We start from the raw sequence: 16,926 nt of genomic DNA, 5'->3' as shown, positions 1-16,926 counted from the left end.
TCCTTCCACTGCTAAAGACCCCTAATGAAATAAAATGAACTATATGTTAGTCCCGAAATGACCTAGTGTCGAGTGAACAATAAAGCCCATTTTCCTCTCTTTCCCATTAAACCCTATTTTATTTCATTTTAGTTGTTTGAGAATTCTCTGATGAGTTGTAAAGTTGGAATTAGACCAGATTTTTTGATCGATGGCATGGTACAAGGAAAGAACGGATCCTTTTTCACTGGCCGACTTAATATGGGTGGTGTGTTCCTAGCCAGAGCTATCGGCATCAACAAGAAAGAAATCAAACTGTCATGTTTCAAGAAGGCGGTGGAACTTTATCGTACCCTTCCTGTCACCTAAATTTTGAACCAGGATGATATGACCCTAAAAGTTATCAAGGAGAAACTGGAGAATTTTAACTCGACCGTTGCTAAGATGGAGAAAGAAACAATTGCAAAGTTACCCCCACCATCTATTTTGAAACAGATCCAAGATATTCTAACCAATCCTAAATATGCTTCAACCAATTCAATCAGCAAAATGGAGTTGGCGGCCTCTGTGGCTAAATGTCGAGTCCGTTGTCGATATGATGTAGAGAGTTGTAAAGCTGAATCAGGGAAAGTTTATCATTAGGGCATGTACTTTATTGACAACATACTACAAGGTGCAGGTGTTTCAGTTTCCAAAAAAACTGCTAAGTCATTGTGTTATAATATGGTGGTTGAACGACTGACCACCATGAATGTTGAACATGGCAACATCTTAGATGGTGTCGAAAAGTCTGTCATAACAGAAGCAGAAGCACAGGTTCAGAGCACTTTGGTAAAGGCAGCACCAAATCCTAGGGCATTTGATCTCCGTGAACAGTTTGTCAAAATGAACGAACTTAGCAGTGCCACGCATCCTGCATCCATCATTACTGTCTTGGATGGAATTTTCAACGATGTAAAATTGACGCCCATTTGTCTGTACCGTCGTAGCATGAACACAGAAATAGAAAAGGAGAAAATTTTCTGTAACCTCTATCTAGCTGGTCATCTCATCATGATTGGTGAAGCAGAGAACCGAACAGATGCCCAAGCAGACGCTTACTCTAAAGCCCGAGAGGTTTTGACGAACTGTGACCCCGAGTTCATCCTCCCCCAACACAGTAAACTTCAACCACACGACCAAGCAGCAACAGATGTTATCGACTTTCGTGTCAAGGGCAACTGCATTTTGGAAGATAACTGTTCGAATCTTCATCGCTTACAATGGACCCGAAAACCTATATCAACACTACCAGCCAAGGATATCGTTGTCTTTGAGGACGTCAGTTGGATAGTAGATCGTAAAGTTCAAGGTTTCTATATTTTACAACATTCATGTTTTGTCAACAATATGTTGTTGGAATGGGAGTTTTTTGACAATGATGATCGTGTATTCAGGTAAGTTGCCTTAAGGCCTAGTCTGGTCTCCCGGCCATAATCTTAAGGCCTAGTCTTGTGTCTTCCGGTCTCAACTGTAAGGCTTAGTCTTGTATCTTCTGGCCTCAACTGTAAGGCCTAGTCTTGTGTCTCTTAAGACCTAGTCTTGAATCTCTTAAGACCTACTGTAGTCTTGCGTCTTCCGGCCTTAACTGTAAGACCTAGGCTGTGTTTCCTGGCCTTAGCCTTCAAGCCAGAATTTCATATTTTCTATGAAAGTCAAAACATAATTATTTCTATGTCTTTTGCTCAATAGGTTATCAACTCACTATTATACGACTATGGGCATTATTTCCCACCCTTAAAAATCATTGACACAGGAAATAATAACACAATTACCTCCCTTGTTTTCCTATTGCCTCCATGCATTAGCTATCTTCAAATGTTGGAATTCGAAAATGATAATTTTGCCAATTTCGCAGCTGGCAATAGTGAATTATAGGATTAATAGGATTATTCTTTAACAAGGTAGGACTGTGTATGGATACCATCTATTTTAAGGCTTTATTTTAATAAATTTTAAAAATATAACTTAACAAATATGAAATTGTAGCTTTAAGATCTAGTCTTGTCCCATTGATCAAAATTTTGAAATGTTCAGTTTGCTTGTTACTCTTCTTTTGTTTTTAGGGGTGGTTGAGTGGTCCAAGCTCATAAGGTCTTTCATTGAGTCAAACCTCCTGGGTGTCAGTCCAAAAATGTTGGTTTGTTTTGTGTGAGTGTTAATCCCGATTTCTCTCTTTTTTTACTTTAAGATGTCAGATGAAGATACAGAAGGAAGATGTTGGAACCGAACCTGCAGTGTCTCTTAGTAAGATAGGCTCTAGAAATTTTGCAGCAGCTGATATCTTGTTTAAGCTCTACGAAACACAACCAGTCATAGAGGTAAGTTATTCTATTGAATACTTGAATTAGCTTTAGGGCTATGTATTCCTGAGCTAAATAGGGCCTACATTATATAAAGATAGGTTGCCAGGCAACTAAACATACGCCCACAGCAGCTAAATCGTCCGAGCGGTCGACAAGAGTTGTCGTATATTTGTTCTTTTGTAGGTAATTAGGGGGCATTTAATAGACAACTTCATACAGATGACATTATAATTTTCGTCGTTTGAGGGTTCACAAGGTTCTAAAAACTAAAACAAGGGCTGTAACTCAGGAAGTAATCTACAGAAATTATTGAAATTCGACAGACTTTTTCGTTTTACTAATTCAAATAATACATATCAATTTCATACAGATCGGATGATAACTTTTGTCGTTCGAACGTTCACAAGATTCAACAAAGTAGAACAAGGGCGATAACTCTAGAAGTAATTGACAGAAATTGCTGACATTCAATAGGCTTCTTCATTTCACTAATTTAAATGATGCATATGAATTTCATACAGATTGGGTGATAACTTTTGTCGTTCAAGCGTTCACAAGATTCAACAATGTGAAACAAGGGCCATAACTCTAGATGTAATTAACGGAAATTTGCTGAAACTCAATAGGCTTGTTCGTTTTACTAATTTAAACGATACCTTTAAATTTCATACAGATCGTATAATAACTTTTGTCGTTAAAGCAACCACAAGGTACAACAAAGTGAAACAAGGGCCATAACTCATGGCGTAATTAAAGGAAATTGCTGAACTTCAATAGGATTCTTCGTTTCATTAATTTAAATCATGCATATCAATTTCAAACAGATCGGATGATAACTGTTGTCATTAGAGCATTCACAAGATTCAACAAAGTGAAACAAGGGCCATAACTCTAGATGATTAACGGAAATTGCTGAAATTCAATAGGCTTCTTTGTTTTACTAATTTAAATGATGCATATAAATTTCATACAGATCGGTTGATAACTTTTGTCGTTTGAGCGTTCACAAGGTTCAATAACATGAAACAAGGGCCATTTACTCTAGACGTAATAAACGGAAATTGCTAAAATTCAATAGGCTTCTTCGTTTCACTAATTTAAATAATGCATGTAAATTTCAGAAAGATCGGATGATAACTGTTGGAGTTAGAGCGTTCACAAGGTTCAATAAAGTGAAACAAGAGCCATAACTCTAGACGTAAAAAAACGGAAATCGCCGAAATTCAATAGGCTTCTTTGTTTCACTAATTTAAATAATGCATGTAAATTTCAGAAAGATCGGATGATAACTTTTGGAGTTAGAGCGTTCACAAGGTTCAATAAAGTGAAACAAGGGCCATAACTCTAGACGTAATAAACAGAAATTGTTGAAATTCAATAGGCTTCTTCGTTTCACTAACATAAATATTGCATATAAATTTCACAAAGATCGTATGTTAACTTTTGGCATTAGAGCGTTCACAAGGTTCAACAAAGTGAAACAAGGGCCATAACTCTAGACGTAATAAACGGAAGTTATTGAAATTAAATAGGCTTCTTCATCTCACTAATGAAAACAACATATATCAATTTTAAAACAATTGGATGATAACTTTTGGCGTTAGAGCGTTCATAAGAAATTGTGGACGATGGACGGACGGACCGACAGACGGACGGACGGGGGCGACGGCAATATACGTCCACATTTCAGTGTGGGCGTATAAAAACCAATTTAGCCAAGCATTGCATTTCTACACCCTTTCACTGAAGCAACGTTCCTGTCCCTTGAGCAGGGTTATCCTGTGACAACACCAGAAGATTGATATATGGGTGGGCTGGTCTAGTGGTCTAATGCATGCCCTTTAGATCATAAGATATGTCCTTGAATCAATTTGAGCCAAGCTTGTATGTGACAAGGAGTAGAATCTCATGTCCAGTATCGTGCATTTTTTTCCCGTTCCGTCAACATGCTGCCAATGGCTATACAAGGGACCTTTTTTCTTGTCCAGTCCATCTTGCCCTTGCAACAAGACGAAAAAAGGCTGGAAAAACCTGAGGAACTTCATTGGCCAGATTAAAAATAGATTCTTATCAATGAGCCAGTGTCCTACACACCGAGTCAGAACCCACCGAGCCAGCGGTTTACCCACAGAGGTGGGTCTTTACCCACTGAGACATTGTCTTACCAACTGAGCTGGTGGCTTAACCCCTGAGCCGATGGCTTATCCACAGAGCTGGCACCTCATGTACTGAGCCACCTTGGTTTTCGTTCTGCTCTTGTATTGCACATAAAAATGCCTTCCTGGCTAGGCACAGATTTGACCTTTAATTGATGAATGCCATTATTTAAAGTTAACCTAGATATCATGTCTTAGTAAATCGTTTTTCATTCCAGGTTTCTGCTTACACTAAACCTGATCAAGTGATAGAATCTGTCAGTTTTGATACGTTGCTTAAAGAAGCGGAGGTGTTGAAGAAAGCTGCCGAGGATGCAGGAGAAAACGTTACAGCTACTACAGCTGAGGGAACTGATTCAGAAACTGAGACCAGTGACACGGATGTTGAAATGAAGGAAGAAGTAACAGATTCACAGGCTAAGAAGAAATATCCTAGAAAACCACATTACCGTCATGCTGATAGATTTATTTTAAAAGCTGCCCAGGCACGACTAGACGAATTCATAAAAGTTAAAATGCTAAAAGATCTACTGTTTGGACCTGCTTTCCCTCATCATATCACACGCCAGATTAACGGCTTACTGTATAACCTCCCCGTTCCAGTTCGCTTTATAAATCATTCCACTAGAAATCAGATGTACACCATTGTAACGCAAAGTATGTCACCGATCAAAATTGTCGCATTTCTCAAAGCCAACGGTGGACAGTCTGGTCGCTTTCGTTTAGTCGACAAATCAGAACTTCCGACACATAAGGACATTTTACCAGAACTTAAAAGTAGGGAAATTTTAACTAAGATCAAATCCAAATTTTAGTAGAAATTTCAATTTTGATTGGCTAAGCACTAAAACCAATCAAATTGTTGGCTTTTTTTTGCTAATAAATATAAGTGCTAGTCTAATGTCTTGTCTCAATTACATCTTCAACAGTATGGTTTTGTTTCTAATTTAAAATCCAAATATTTGTCTAAAGTCTTTACCAGTTGTGTGGTTGAGTGGTCTGATGTATGCTTTAGATCATAAGGTCTGTCATTGATTCAAGTGCCATGGTTTGTTTTGAAGGTACTTCCAACCTTATTTGTCTTATTTTCGCCAGTCATGTTTGGCCGTTTTGACTGACTTGCAGTGAAATTGACCAACTGGAGAATACTAGTAGATCATAAGGTCTGTCTAAAGTTTAGACAAATATTTGGATTTTAAACTAGATTTATAAGGGGCATTTTAAAGGGGCATTGGCGCCATTGGGTAAGATTAGATAAGAGCTGACAGTTCTCGCTATAATAGTTCAACAATAAATAATAGAAACAGAAAATGCTGAAATTTCAGTCAGATTGCTTTGCTCTGAACCGAGATATAGGCGATTCAGTTTTAGGCTACAGAGCCAATTTTCTGAAAGGTAACCTTTTCTGTGGTTCAAGTATCTGATGTGAGAATCTGGACCCTGTTTCTCGAAATCTTAACAGTGGGAATGCAGTCGACCCTACTCTTGGAAACGAAGCTAAGCCTCTTCACTAAATGACAGACCTTATTATCCAACACGAATGCATTATCATTTGACTCCACCCCCTCCCCTGCAGTGACACATGAATGTTGTGACCAATAACCACTTTCCTGTCTTAAGGCCTTTGAAAACAGTATTCCTCATTATTAATTTGTCCCAACTAATCATGGTTCATGAATGCGTGTTCTCGATATGTTGACACTTCTACGATGGTGGGTGACTACGAGTCATGAGTGAAATAATCTTATTTCGTTTAATCTGTTATACTAATATAGAGAAAATACAATTTACATTTTATGGATATAACTTTTATGGATATAACTGTTACAACAAATAACACATCTACACAAATTTTTAAGTTGACCTCATTTCAATCAAAGTAAATACATGTACCCGTAAGTATTGTTTATATTCGCGTTACGTTTGGTAGTGGAACCGTGACACTGACATATTGTACATCGTTGACTTCAGGGTTAGGCTTGTTGTCTACCAAAGTTAGGTTAACATCTTCCACTACACTGCAAAGTCAGTAACATCATCAAGCTAACCTTTGCTAAAAGGTTAATGTTAATAACATCCACCAATTAGTCTATACACTAAACACAAGACCTGCAGCATTCAATCTCTGTGATCTGTAAATAATTAATAAAAAAACATATGAACTTACTTCAAATTTACACACTATAACTTATTACATAAACTTTATGTAGATAAGGAAAGTGAATTTTGAGATGCACTCCAATGACAAGTAGTTGATTTACATAAAAATTTACAAAAATAAGAACTGTTAATGAAAATAATAAACTGATTTACCTCAAGATAGATAATTGGAAATATTTTCTATACTTTTCTTCTGAAAACTGAAAGGGCGTAGTTTTATTATAAAACAAGGAACATGTACTACAAAAACATATAATTATTAATGTACCCCCTCGCCAACACGTACATTTGGAATTCATTTAATATAGTTAACTAAAAAAAATGTTAAAATCACAATTAATTATGATACCACAATTACAGGCTGGTAAAATCAACACAAAGTTCATACATTAGATTATAATAACCAGAATCGACTTTAAACTGATGTCTCTCACATATCAATGCCATAACTCTTGCAGTAATCATCAGATCTCGCTGAAAATCAATAGGCGTCTTGTCTCATGACCTTAAACACTGTGTATAAATTTAAAGTCAATTGGATTTTAACTTTAGCCTCTAGAGTGTTCACAAGATTTTTCAAAGTGATCAAGGGCCATAACTCTGGTAGTAATTATCGGTTGCCAATTCAAAACATATTTGTTTTCATTTTCCAACTCTTGTCTTACTCTTTTTGCAATGTAAAAATCACGAAAACGTTTTATTTCTCCCAAAGTGAAATTGCCATATGGCAAATCTATATAAAAGTCTTTGTCATTTTTTATAGACCCAATAATCTGATCCAAATCTTTAATTGGAGGCATGTATTTTGACTCTTCACATCTAGAGAATTTAATATTTGTTATGTTTCGTTTAATAATATAGCTTCTACATATAACAACAGGCAGAATTTTGTTAGGCAATGAGAGATTAATTCTACTAGTACTATTAGTATTTTGTAAAGCCATATTTGAGTACAATGTAACTTGCTCACCTGTTTTAATTTCCTTAGATTATACTGAATACCGTGGCGTACTGGAAAGGTCTTTGAAACCAATTTACGCTGAACAATCTAACACAGTACAGTAGTATAGTATTGTATGGTACCTTCTTCCACCAATCCAAGTGAAAAATCAAAACCACTATTGATGAACACTGAAATAGAAACATAATGTAACTACCCTAAATTCACATATTAGATAGTAAAAGCTTAATTGATTCTATTAGTTAAGTATAATATTTGAAATTAGATCTATAATATATAATTATGATTTTAATAAATCTTAGCTGACAATAACGTGCGGATTTCATTCAGTTTTAAAATTGGTACTATAGGGCCTAGCCAGTATAGCGATTCTGAAGGGAAAATACCGCTTATGACTCATGACGTCACTCAAATATGACAGAAAAGCACTTATTTTGGTGCCATCCCACGCATTGACTGGTATATAGAGCGTTTTGATCATTTGAAACTTTGAGTTTGACCTGAAACCCTATTAATTAATAAATAGGTAATATTAATAAAACAATACTACTAGGCCTATTTATTAGTATTTAGAATATATATCATATGTAGGCCTACATACACTGTCATACAGTGCCTTTATTTACAAGTTACATCTGATTTATTAACTGATTATCAGACTTATCCATTTGTGTGTATCTCATTGATCATTCTCAGGCTCAAGTTATACTCCTGACAAGTCCACGAGTCACGATACTGTGACCCCCTGTTGGTTGCTGTTGTACTTACTTGTAGTTAAAACTGTCACTACTACAACTTAAGGGGTATAAATAAAATGCTTGAAATGAAGTCGGACTAGGTAGATATCTAGGCCTAATTATAATGTAGACTTGTTTTCATATCGATTACCCGACGCCAAGACCACTTCTACTGTACTAGCACTAATTTCAATGTAGGCTACTTAGTTAGTAGTCTTACCCCAAAAGTTAGAAAAGACTTCGTCAGCAAAAAAAATTATTTACAATCGGTACATCTATGATTAAGATTTGATTTATGCAGTTTTAGTAAAATACTAGCCTACTATAAAGTAACAAACTTCATTTACATTACCCAGGTCAGAAAATCTCCTCAGAAAATAAAAGACAACTGTTTAGTGTTTGTAGCCCAATAAATATAAGAAGCTGACGCCGTTAAAAACAGTGTTAGCCTAAACATCAGAATATTGCGCCAAAAGCAAACCAGTTAAAAATATAATTTGCGGGTCACGGAAAGATAACTCTGTTTGGAAACATGGTTTGGTGTAGAGGAGTAACCGAAGTTGGCCGAGTGAAATCTGCAGCCGGTTGACGAGTGAAAAATAGAAAGTAACTCATTGAAGATCCAGTATTGTGCCTTTCAGCTGACGGCAAAATTCGTAATTTTCAGTTACCTGCACTAGTAACACGTTAAACTTACATATCATATTAATTTTTTTTTTCTCAAAATATTTTTTTACTGTTGATTTTTTATTAATGAAATTTCCAAAAACTCTACTGCAAACTGATAAACAGAAATTGACCTTTTGAACTCTAGCAAATTCAAATTTGAAACACAGAATTTCACACGAAACGAAATTTATCTATTTTTCAGTTATTTTCAATATTAAGTCATTGTAGTTATCTAATGTTGGCCTACCATGCCCAAAAATATTCACATTTGGTTAAATGTGCCGGAAGGACATATTGCCGAAAACACTGCAACATTAAGTATATAAAATTATATTTCGTTTCGAGAAAAATTTATAGGAAGATAGGCACAAAGGGTTAAATCTAATTAATAAGGACAACTTCAAGTTTGGCAAAAGGTCACGAGATGTAAACAGGGTTAACGCTAATCTCAACCCTAACCCTTACCCTGGACCTAGCCCTAATACTTAATCTAACCCTAACCAACAATCACACGCTCTACTTATTACATCTCAGCGACATCGACGAGAATTGAGTTGACCTTAAGAATAAGATCTAGCCATGGCAAATCTAGTTTCATTTTGTTAGCACAGTTTTATTTTTTTGGTCACAGACCACTAAAGTTTTCCCCATTCACAATGTTAGACAGATGGAGCAAAATGTGGAAACCCCTTGATTTACTTCATTCTCAGCCAAGTTATCATTGTTTGTCCATAGGCGTACGACCTGGGGGGGGGGGGGCCCCCCCATTTTGGGCACCAAATGCTGGGAAAATTTTTGCACACAATTGTACTTTGTAAAAGTTGTATAAAAAATAGTGTGTTCTTGAATGTGTCCAATTTAACAGCGAATTTAAATTCAGAGTGTCTATAGTTAGGCAATTAAATAGAAATCTGAAGACTCATACCCTCTATTGTTTGGAGTACAGTAAGCCACGAGTTACAGTTACATAAACAACTGTTTTTAGTTGTGTATATTACAAGTTAATAAAATTTAGTTCTCTTTTAGTAATACTATTTATAACAGCGTAAGCATTTTTCATAAATCCCGGTTTTCTCATATTCTAGTAGTAAATTTATTTTATATTTTCTATCTATCAGGAAAATGGGTACAGAAAATCTGCAGACGCCTGCAAGAATCGCATAAAGAATATGAAGCATTCTTATAAAAAAAATAAAGGACCACAACAATAAAAGTGGGAGTGGCAAGAAAACTAGCAAGTTTTTTGACGCTATGGATAAAATATTAGGAACCAGACCCGCTACCCGTCCAACACATATTCTGGAGACAAGTATTAATTCAGGTAAGCGAACATGTTATTGTTATTATATTGTCAGGAGCAAGACTAAATCGATGCGATAGTTGGCAGGCAATATAAGCCTACAAACATGGGATCAAACTCACATATACACACAAAACAAATTAAATCAAATTTTTTTGCATAATAACCATTGGAGAATTAGTGTTTTAAAATCAAAACTTATGGAAATTATATAATGGTATTTTTTCTTTCTTTTTTTATAGAAACACAAGATTTGGATGATTTTGATGATGATGATAATGATGAGGAACCAACAAGAGTCAATTTGGAAAATGAAGAAAATGAGCCTACAGAAACCGTCCTCCGTAAACAGCCAGAAAAAAAAGGTTCAGTTGCTATTTATTCTAAATGGTTATCAATATTTGAAAAGAGTACAACACTGGAGCTGCTTTCTGTCTAAGAACGTGGTAAACCGGTCACTAATTCCTTCTGTGATTCAATATAAATTTTAAAAAATGCTAGAATAACATCCCACTGAAAACTAGCTGTACGTATAGATGAGTGTTGTGCAGGACAAATGGTATGTTTACTGGTTATAAAGTACACGGAACATTTGATTTTGTATCCCAATCAAATTAGAAAATGAAATGAAATGGGGTTTAACGTCCTACTCTTCTGCACCTAACCTGGGCTAATTGAAGACGGGCATACGCCATACAGTGTGCTATGAGGGAAATTTTGCCCGGGCAGCGGCGCTACGGCCTACTCTTATATCGAATTCCAACTGCCAAGGGATCTTTTAAGTGCACGCCAATGTGTACACTGGACCTCGGTTTTTCGTCCCATCCGAATGACTAGGCAGCTGTCCTTGTCAGGCCCTCCGTTCTGCATCACTGACAAAGGGAAACCACGCCGGAAAATCGAGATGAACTTTCTCGGCCAATGCAGGGATCGAACACCCGACCTCCAGGCTAGCGAGCCAGCGTCTTACCCACTTAGCCACGTGATCCCCCCAATCAAATTAGAAATTATAGGTGTTCAAAAAAGTCATACCTGTGACAACGCCTTTAACTACTTTATATAGCTATTATTTACCTAAAGAATTTTGTTTATGATTTTAATACATAATAAGATCGGATTCAAAATAGTGTAGCCATGAATAGGTAAAACAAAACAGAAGAGTGACTTAATAAGGTGTATACCTATATGGAAATGAAATGCAGGACTTGAAATGTTCTCTGACAGGTCTGACAGGTAGTAAGTAGGTGGACTAAATTTACTAATGTTCAGGAAATTGACTCCAGACCACAATAGGCCTACTCATTATGATGTCACATTTATTTAATTATTCCTTTACAATATGGTTTCTTTTGGTACATGCCTGACCTCCAGGGACAGAACCACGCCCAATTATTGTATAAGAACTTTAACACACCATCCACACAAGTTTTCATCTATAGCATTTTGAAGTATCTACACAGAAGTACATGTGTAACGGCACCATGGTAAATATTGTGGTTGTTTTTGGATAATTAAGAGTGACAGGTTAGTTACTGAAGGGATATTTCGAGGCCCGAATTGTCAATCATTGTTCATTTATTTAAACATTAAAGAGTTATTTTATTTACTTACAGGACCAGAAAAGAAAAAAAGAAACAGAGAGGATATAATTCAACGTGTTCTGAATGAGACAACAACCAGCTTTATAAATTATCAAAGAGAACAAGAAAGATCATATTTTGAATTCGAAGAAAAAAGAATGAGAATGGAGGCAGATTCATAGAGACTTAGAAAAGAGCAGAGACGGGAGGATCGACTTAGAGCTGAGGAACAACGACGCGAGGATAGGGAAAGAGATAGGCAACATGAATTAAAATTATGGAGTTTGTTTGCCAATCAGGGATTTCAGCAGCATCAATTTTCTCAACAACAAAATGGACATGTTCCGCAGCCACAATTTTTACAAGGAGCTAATGGACACACATATACAAATTTATAAAACCATATTATTTTCAAGACCTATCATTTTGTGCCAAAAGTTCTGCTATGTAGAGCATTTATTTTCATTGATAACAGTTAATTTTTGTTTGTAGAAATACATAGTTTTATTTATCATTCCATTGTGCCAAGGCTAGAGTTTTAATAAATTAATTTTCATGTTTTAATTATTAATATCCATATCATTTAACTTAATGTATCATGAAGCTGAATCATATTATTTTCAAGATATACCATTTTGTGCCAAAATATCTGACATGTAGCGCAATTATTGTCATTGATAACAGTTTATTTTTGTTTCTACAAATACATGAATTTTATTTGTCATTCCATTTTACCATGGCTCAAGTTTTAATAAATTTATTTCCATGTTTTAATTATTAATATCCATATCATTATCAAATGTGTCATGAAGCTGATATATGTACTTGGTTGTGAAAGTTAACTGTAGTTGTAACACGTTTTATGTGATTTCAGTTTTTATGAATTTAAATTACCAGTATGAGATTAATTGTTTCAATGGCATTTAGCAATTGAACTGGGAATACACAGGACAATCCTTGTTTATATCTAAAGCAAAGTTTTGACTTGGCTTCTTATCGTTATCAAATAATGCGAAACGGTATGAGGTGGGTGTTTTCTTCTTTGTAAGTCAATTGATAAGCCCCTAATAAGAACAAAACAGTCTGTTATGTTTTCAAAAATGGTAAATTCTCTTTTATTTAATACATTAATTGAAAGACATAAATTAAAAATTGATCAATAACTTTATAGTGTAGGCTTGTACAGTGGACTCGGAATATTCCGAATTATTAGACCAATCTGGGGACCCCCGTTAAACGATTTCTGTTGAATTAACATTGGATAATCCGGCCTTCAATCAGTGGGTGTTAACCGACAAGCAATCAATTATCGGTGAGCTTAAAGTATGTGTCAGTCTTTGTTAATAAAACCTTGATAATTTTATAATTTCTTGTAAGAGAGTGCTTGGTATTTCATTTGATTTTTTCACGTCAAATACAGCAACATTAAATATAAATTGCTGAGATGAAGAATCACTATCATTATAATATTTTGTTCATAACGACGCACAAGTGTTTTGTACGCACCCAAAGTAAAAACATAATAATTTTATATAATAAAGTTTCAAATGTACAGAAAGGTTTATCATATTTTTAAGTTCTGGGTATTCGAAGGTGCATTAAAATAATACTTTGGTATTCGAGGTACAATAATACTTGCAGTTTTGAGACAATTAAGTATTCCGTCATGGTGTATAATCCGGCATTGTATCGGTCCTGTACAATGTTGAAAGTGAAAGAGTCCACTGTATATTTTTAATTACATACACTTCTTCAGTGATGGACAACAAAGATGACAATTGGACCTCTTATTATATAATCCAACTCTGGCTTAATGAGATGCATGGATCAAAAATCAAGATGCCAAAAGGTGTCAATTTAAATTCTGTATCCAAATACCTTTAAATTAGTATGTGACTTAGAAATATGCTTGGAATATTTAAATTTGAATGTACCATAATATTACTTTTAAGAAAGAAGATATTGAAAATTTTGGAAACAAATTGAACTCCATAGCAACCATTTGGCCAGAGCTGATCACATATATAGTTATAATAGACCCACTGTGTTATAAGATTATCAGTTATTTTTCTGTTGTATGATTTTTATTATGAAAATAAACCAATTTAGTTTGACCATTTTTTAGTTTTCTGCAAACACACAAAATGAAACAATAAAAGTAAACAAAAGATGGCATATACACATAGAAATTCTTTGTAGTGAGTGTATGTAACAGTATGGCCAATTATTACTTTCTTAATTATTTGTTTTGTAAGGTTAAATTATTCCTGGAAGTATTCAGCCAGGATATTTCTAATGTTAGTGCAGTCTGCATTGATTGCCTCTTCGTTACTTTGATTTGGCTGAGGCATTTGGTTTTCTTCCTTTGCTACATCCTCTAGCCATTCAACCCTAAATGGGTCTTTTGCTTGTTCGCATATGTTATGAAGTATGCAACAGGTCATAATAATATTGGGGACCTTGTCAACATTCATATCCAATCGCTTTAATAAGCAGCGCCAGCGACCTTTTAGGCGACCAAAGGAATTTTCTACCGTCATGCGTGAACTACTTAGCTTATAATTAAATGTCTTTTGTTTTGGGGTCAGGTGTCCATTGTCTGTGTATGGTTCCATTAGAAAGTTGGATAATGGATAAGCCGGATCACCTAACAAGACGATAGGCAGGCGCACATTATTGACATCAATCATCTTGCCGGCAAATAATGTCCCAGACAGCCCTTTTGCATATATTTTGGAGTTTGCATAGACTCGTGCATCATGAACACTTCCTGGCCACCCGATATTTAGGTCTGTGAATTCATAACGATCATTCACAACTGCTTGAACAATGATGGAATACCACCCTTTTCTGTTATGGAAGTCAGCATGGTTCATGCTCGGTCCTAATATAGGAATATGACTGCCATCTATTGCTCCACCTGCATTTGGAAATCCCCATTTCGACCGGTACCCATTTACAACTCTATTCAGTTCTTCACCTGATGGAAATTTAATGAATTTGTCCTTGATCGAAATCAGGGACTCACAAAATATGTGTATAATTGAAGACACGGTTGACCGGCCAACCCCAAATAATGCAGCCACAGTTCTGTACTCAGCATTGGTCCCTAAAACCCATAAACTTATGCCAACCTAAAAAAAAAAGGGTTACCATACTTTAAATGGGAGGGGTAGAAGATTGTTCTCAATATTTCCAATCATTTTAGTTCAGTGATAAAATCTATTATTCAGTCTAGTATTAAATTGACAAAACTAGATTTGTTTTTTACTAAGGCCATCTACATGTACAAACAAATATCTACTTCCAATCCAAATCAGTAGGCGGCCAACATAGAAAATAATAGTATGTGTTGCATGTTCTTATATTCTCCAAGCAGAAGTGAATATCTCAACCAATACAGCGATCATAAAATGCAAAATAGCCTACCTGTCGCTCAACAGATATTGGTTCCCTCATACTTGTTACTTGTTTCTCAAGAAATGGTCTCAAAATTCTGCACAGATATTCAAATGTACATTTTGACATTCTGAAGTTTTCTAAATACTGTATATCATCATAAAAGCTGAAAATAAAATGTAAAGGAATTAGATTAGGTAAATAATTAAACTTAAAGTAGTCAATATCATCCAAAATCTGCGACATTGAAAACACAAAGTATTTGTCAATTTCAATCAACATTGATCTTGTGATCTTAACGGGGAAAAGATGGGTTTCTGATATCCAATATTTGAGACAAAACAAACATTTAACCATTGGTACACGAATTGTGTAATGCATTTCAGTGTCATTTGTAACAAGGGACTAGAAGAATGAGGCTAGACATATTCCCACAAGTCATATTCTTATCTGGAGAGCATGCACAATAAATACTATCAGTGTAGACTGGAATAACCAGTTGCTAGACATTGCCATTCGATTTAGACATCTAGAGTATTTCGACGAATATAACTAATTAGAAATTATGTGTTGCGACCCATTTAAGTGTATAAACTATCCGAGAGTAAGAGAAACAAATTTCGCGGATTTTTTTTTCACAGGATGTTTACATATTCTACCAGGAAATGGTATGTACGCATGCATAGTTAACTCTAACCTCCGACCGAAGAGGTCAGAACAGTTAAACAGGTTTGACTTATAGTACGTGTGAACGCAACACGACGCTGTCTTAAAAACCCCGGCGATTTTGAACTGGTTTAAAAATAAGCGTCTGAACGGGGTATTAGTCACGTACATGCGTGAACCGAATCCACGCCAATTGACTCTATGATAGACGTTACTCACTGAGCCACCGCGACTCCCTTGATATTATAATACTTGATATAATATCAAGGTTAATTTACGTCCGCTTCCATTGAGATGATACGGTAATCGAGTAGTTTCCTAGTAAGATTGGGCGTCTAAACTTTTCATATATCATGTCATACTGTTACTGGAAATAACCACCTGATAAATACATTTGTGACAATGTATCTTTAATATCCTTGTGGTTGAAGCGGATATTTAGTTGAGAGATTAATTCTCCAAATATTGCTTGGGGTTGCGTGACCGAATGGTTAACGCGAGCGCGTTAGATCATAAGGTCTGTCATTGAGTCAAATGGCATGGTTTCGATTACCCGCTTGTACGTGACAAGACGTAGTGTCCAACCTCATAAGTTTTCCCCGGGTTTTGCGGTTACCTCCCACTTCTAAAGATCCTTAAGCGAATCCTTTACATAAAATTAAACCATGTTAGTCCCGAAATCTCCCTCTCTCTCTCTCTCTCTCTCTCTCATAGGTGTACGAGCCAGGAAAACGGGTTTGCGGCAGTTAAAGTTTCAAAATTTTCTCCCGACTTTCCCCGTCTCCGTGGAATGTGAATGATTTGGTATTCGAGTCATCTACCTAAGTAAGGGTACATTAGATCACTTTGAAGTTGCTGCATTCATGGGCTGGAACAGCAAGAAAACGCATTTGCGGGAATGGCCTCCTTCGCCGCTCGCAGACGACCGGAACTACTTTCTGTAAACCGAAATGTTTTCGGGCATTTCAGATTCT

General features: G+C 35.8%; 2 protein-coding genes and 2 long non-coding RNA genes across 11 annotated transcripts in view; 2 read left to right on the top strand and 2 right to left on the bottom strand.

The window, feature by feature from the left end:
• The first annotated feature begins 454 nt into the window (after positions 1-454).
• LOC126814718 (uncharacterized) overlaps positions 455-16,926 on the top strand; it is a 66,831-nt gene continuing 50,359 nt past the window's right edge. Inside the window, exons 1-3 of one of the 3 annotated variants that reach the window (XM_056099635.1) lie at positions 755-1,415; positions 2,210-2,339; positions 4,699-5,381. In XM_056099635.1, coding sequence (XP_055955610.1) covers positions 865-1,415; positions 2,210-2,339; positions 4,699-5,295 — 1,278 coding nt within the window. In that variant the 5' untranslated portion in view covers positions 755-864 and the 3' untranslated portion in view covers positions 5,296-5,381. Of the gene's footprint in view, positions 1,416-2,209; positions 2,344-4,698; positions 5,382-16,926 lie in introns of those variants that run through there. The other 2 variants (XM_056099636.1, XM_056099637.1) reach the window with 2 other exon arrangements.
• Positions 6,267-8,939, bottom strand: LOC126814715 (uncharacterized). 5 transcript variants are annotated; one of them, XR_007677714.2, is made up of 4 exons: positions 8,686-8,939; positions 7,611-7,771; positions 6,794-6,833; positions 6,267-6,612 (listed from the first exon to the last, which is right to left on the bottom strand). It is a non-coding gene; the product is annotated as an uncharacterized LOC126814715 (long non-coding RNA). The 5 variants fall into 5 exon arrangements; XR_007677715.2 differs by having other exon boundaries at positions 8,691-8,939; XR_007677716.2 differs by lacking the exon at positions 8,686-8,939 and adding an exon at positions 8,559-8,582.
• Positions 9,813-14,001, top strand: LOC130012233 (uncharacterized). 2 transcript variants are annotated; one of them, XR_008787620.1, is made up of 4 exons: positions 9,815-9,952; positions 10,126-10,328; positions 10,550-10,672; positions 11,921-14,001. It is a non-coding gene; the product is annotated as an uncharacterized LOC130012233 (long non-coding RNA). The 2 variants fall into 2 exon arrangements; XR_008787619.1 differs by having other exon boundaries at positions 9,813-10,328.
• On the bottom strand, positions 14,142-16,113 carry LOC130010438 (uncharacterized). The gene is made up of 2 exons (XM_050540043.2): positions 15,317-16,113; positions 14,142-15,021 (listed from the first exon to the last, which is right to left on the bottom strand). The coding sequence occupies exons 1-2, from the start codon at positions 15,665-15,667 to the stop codon at positions 14,149-14,151; spliced, it is 1,224 nt and encodes a 407-aa protein (XP_050396000.2). The 5' UTR covers positions 15,668-16,113; the 3' UTR covers positions 14,142-14,148.

Source organism: Patella vulgata, chromosome 3 (genome assembly GCF_932274485.2).
Source record: "Patella vulgata chromosome 3, xgPatVulg1.2, whole genome shotgun sequence".
Classification (NCBI taxonomy): domain Eukaryota; kingdom Metazoa; phylum Mollusca; class Gastropoda; family Patellidae; genus Patella; species Patella vulgata.
The sequence above is the reverse complement of the archived record's forward strand: the minus strand, read 5'-3'. Positions and strand labels throughout refer to the sequence as shown.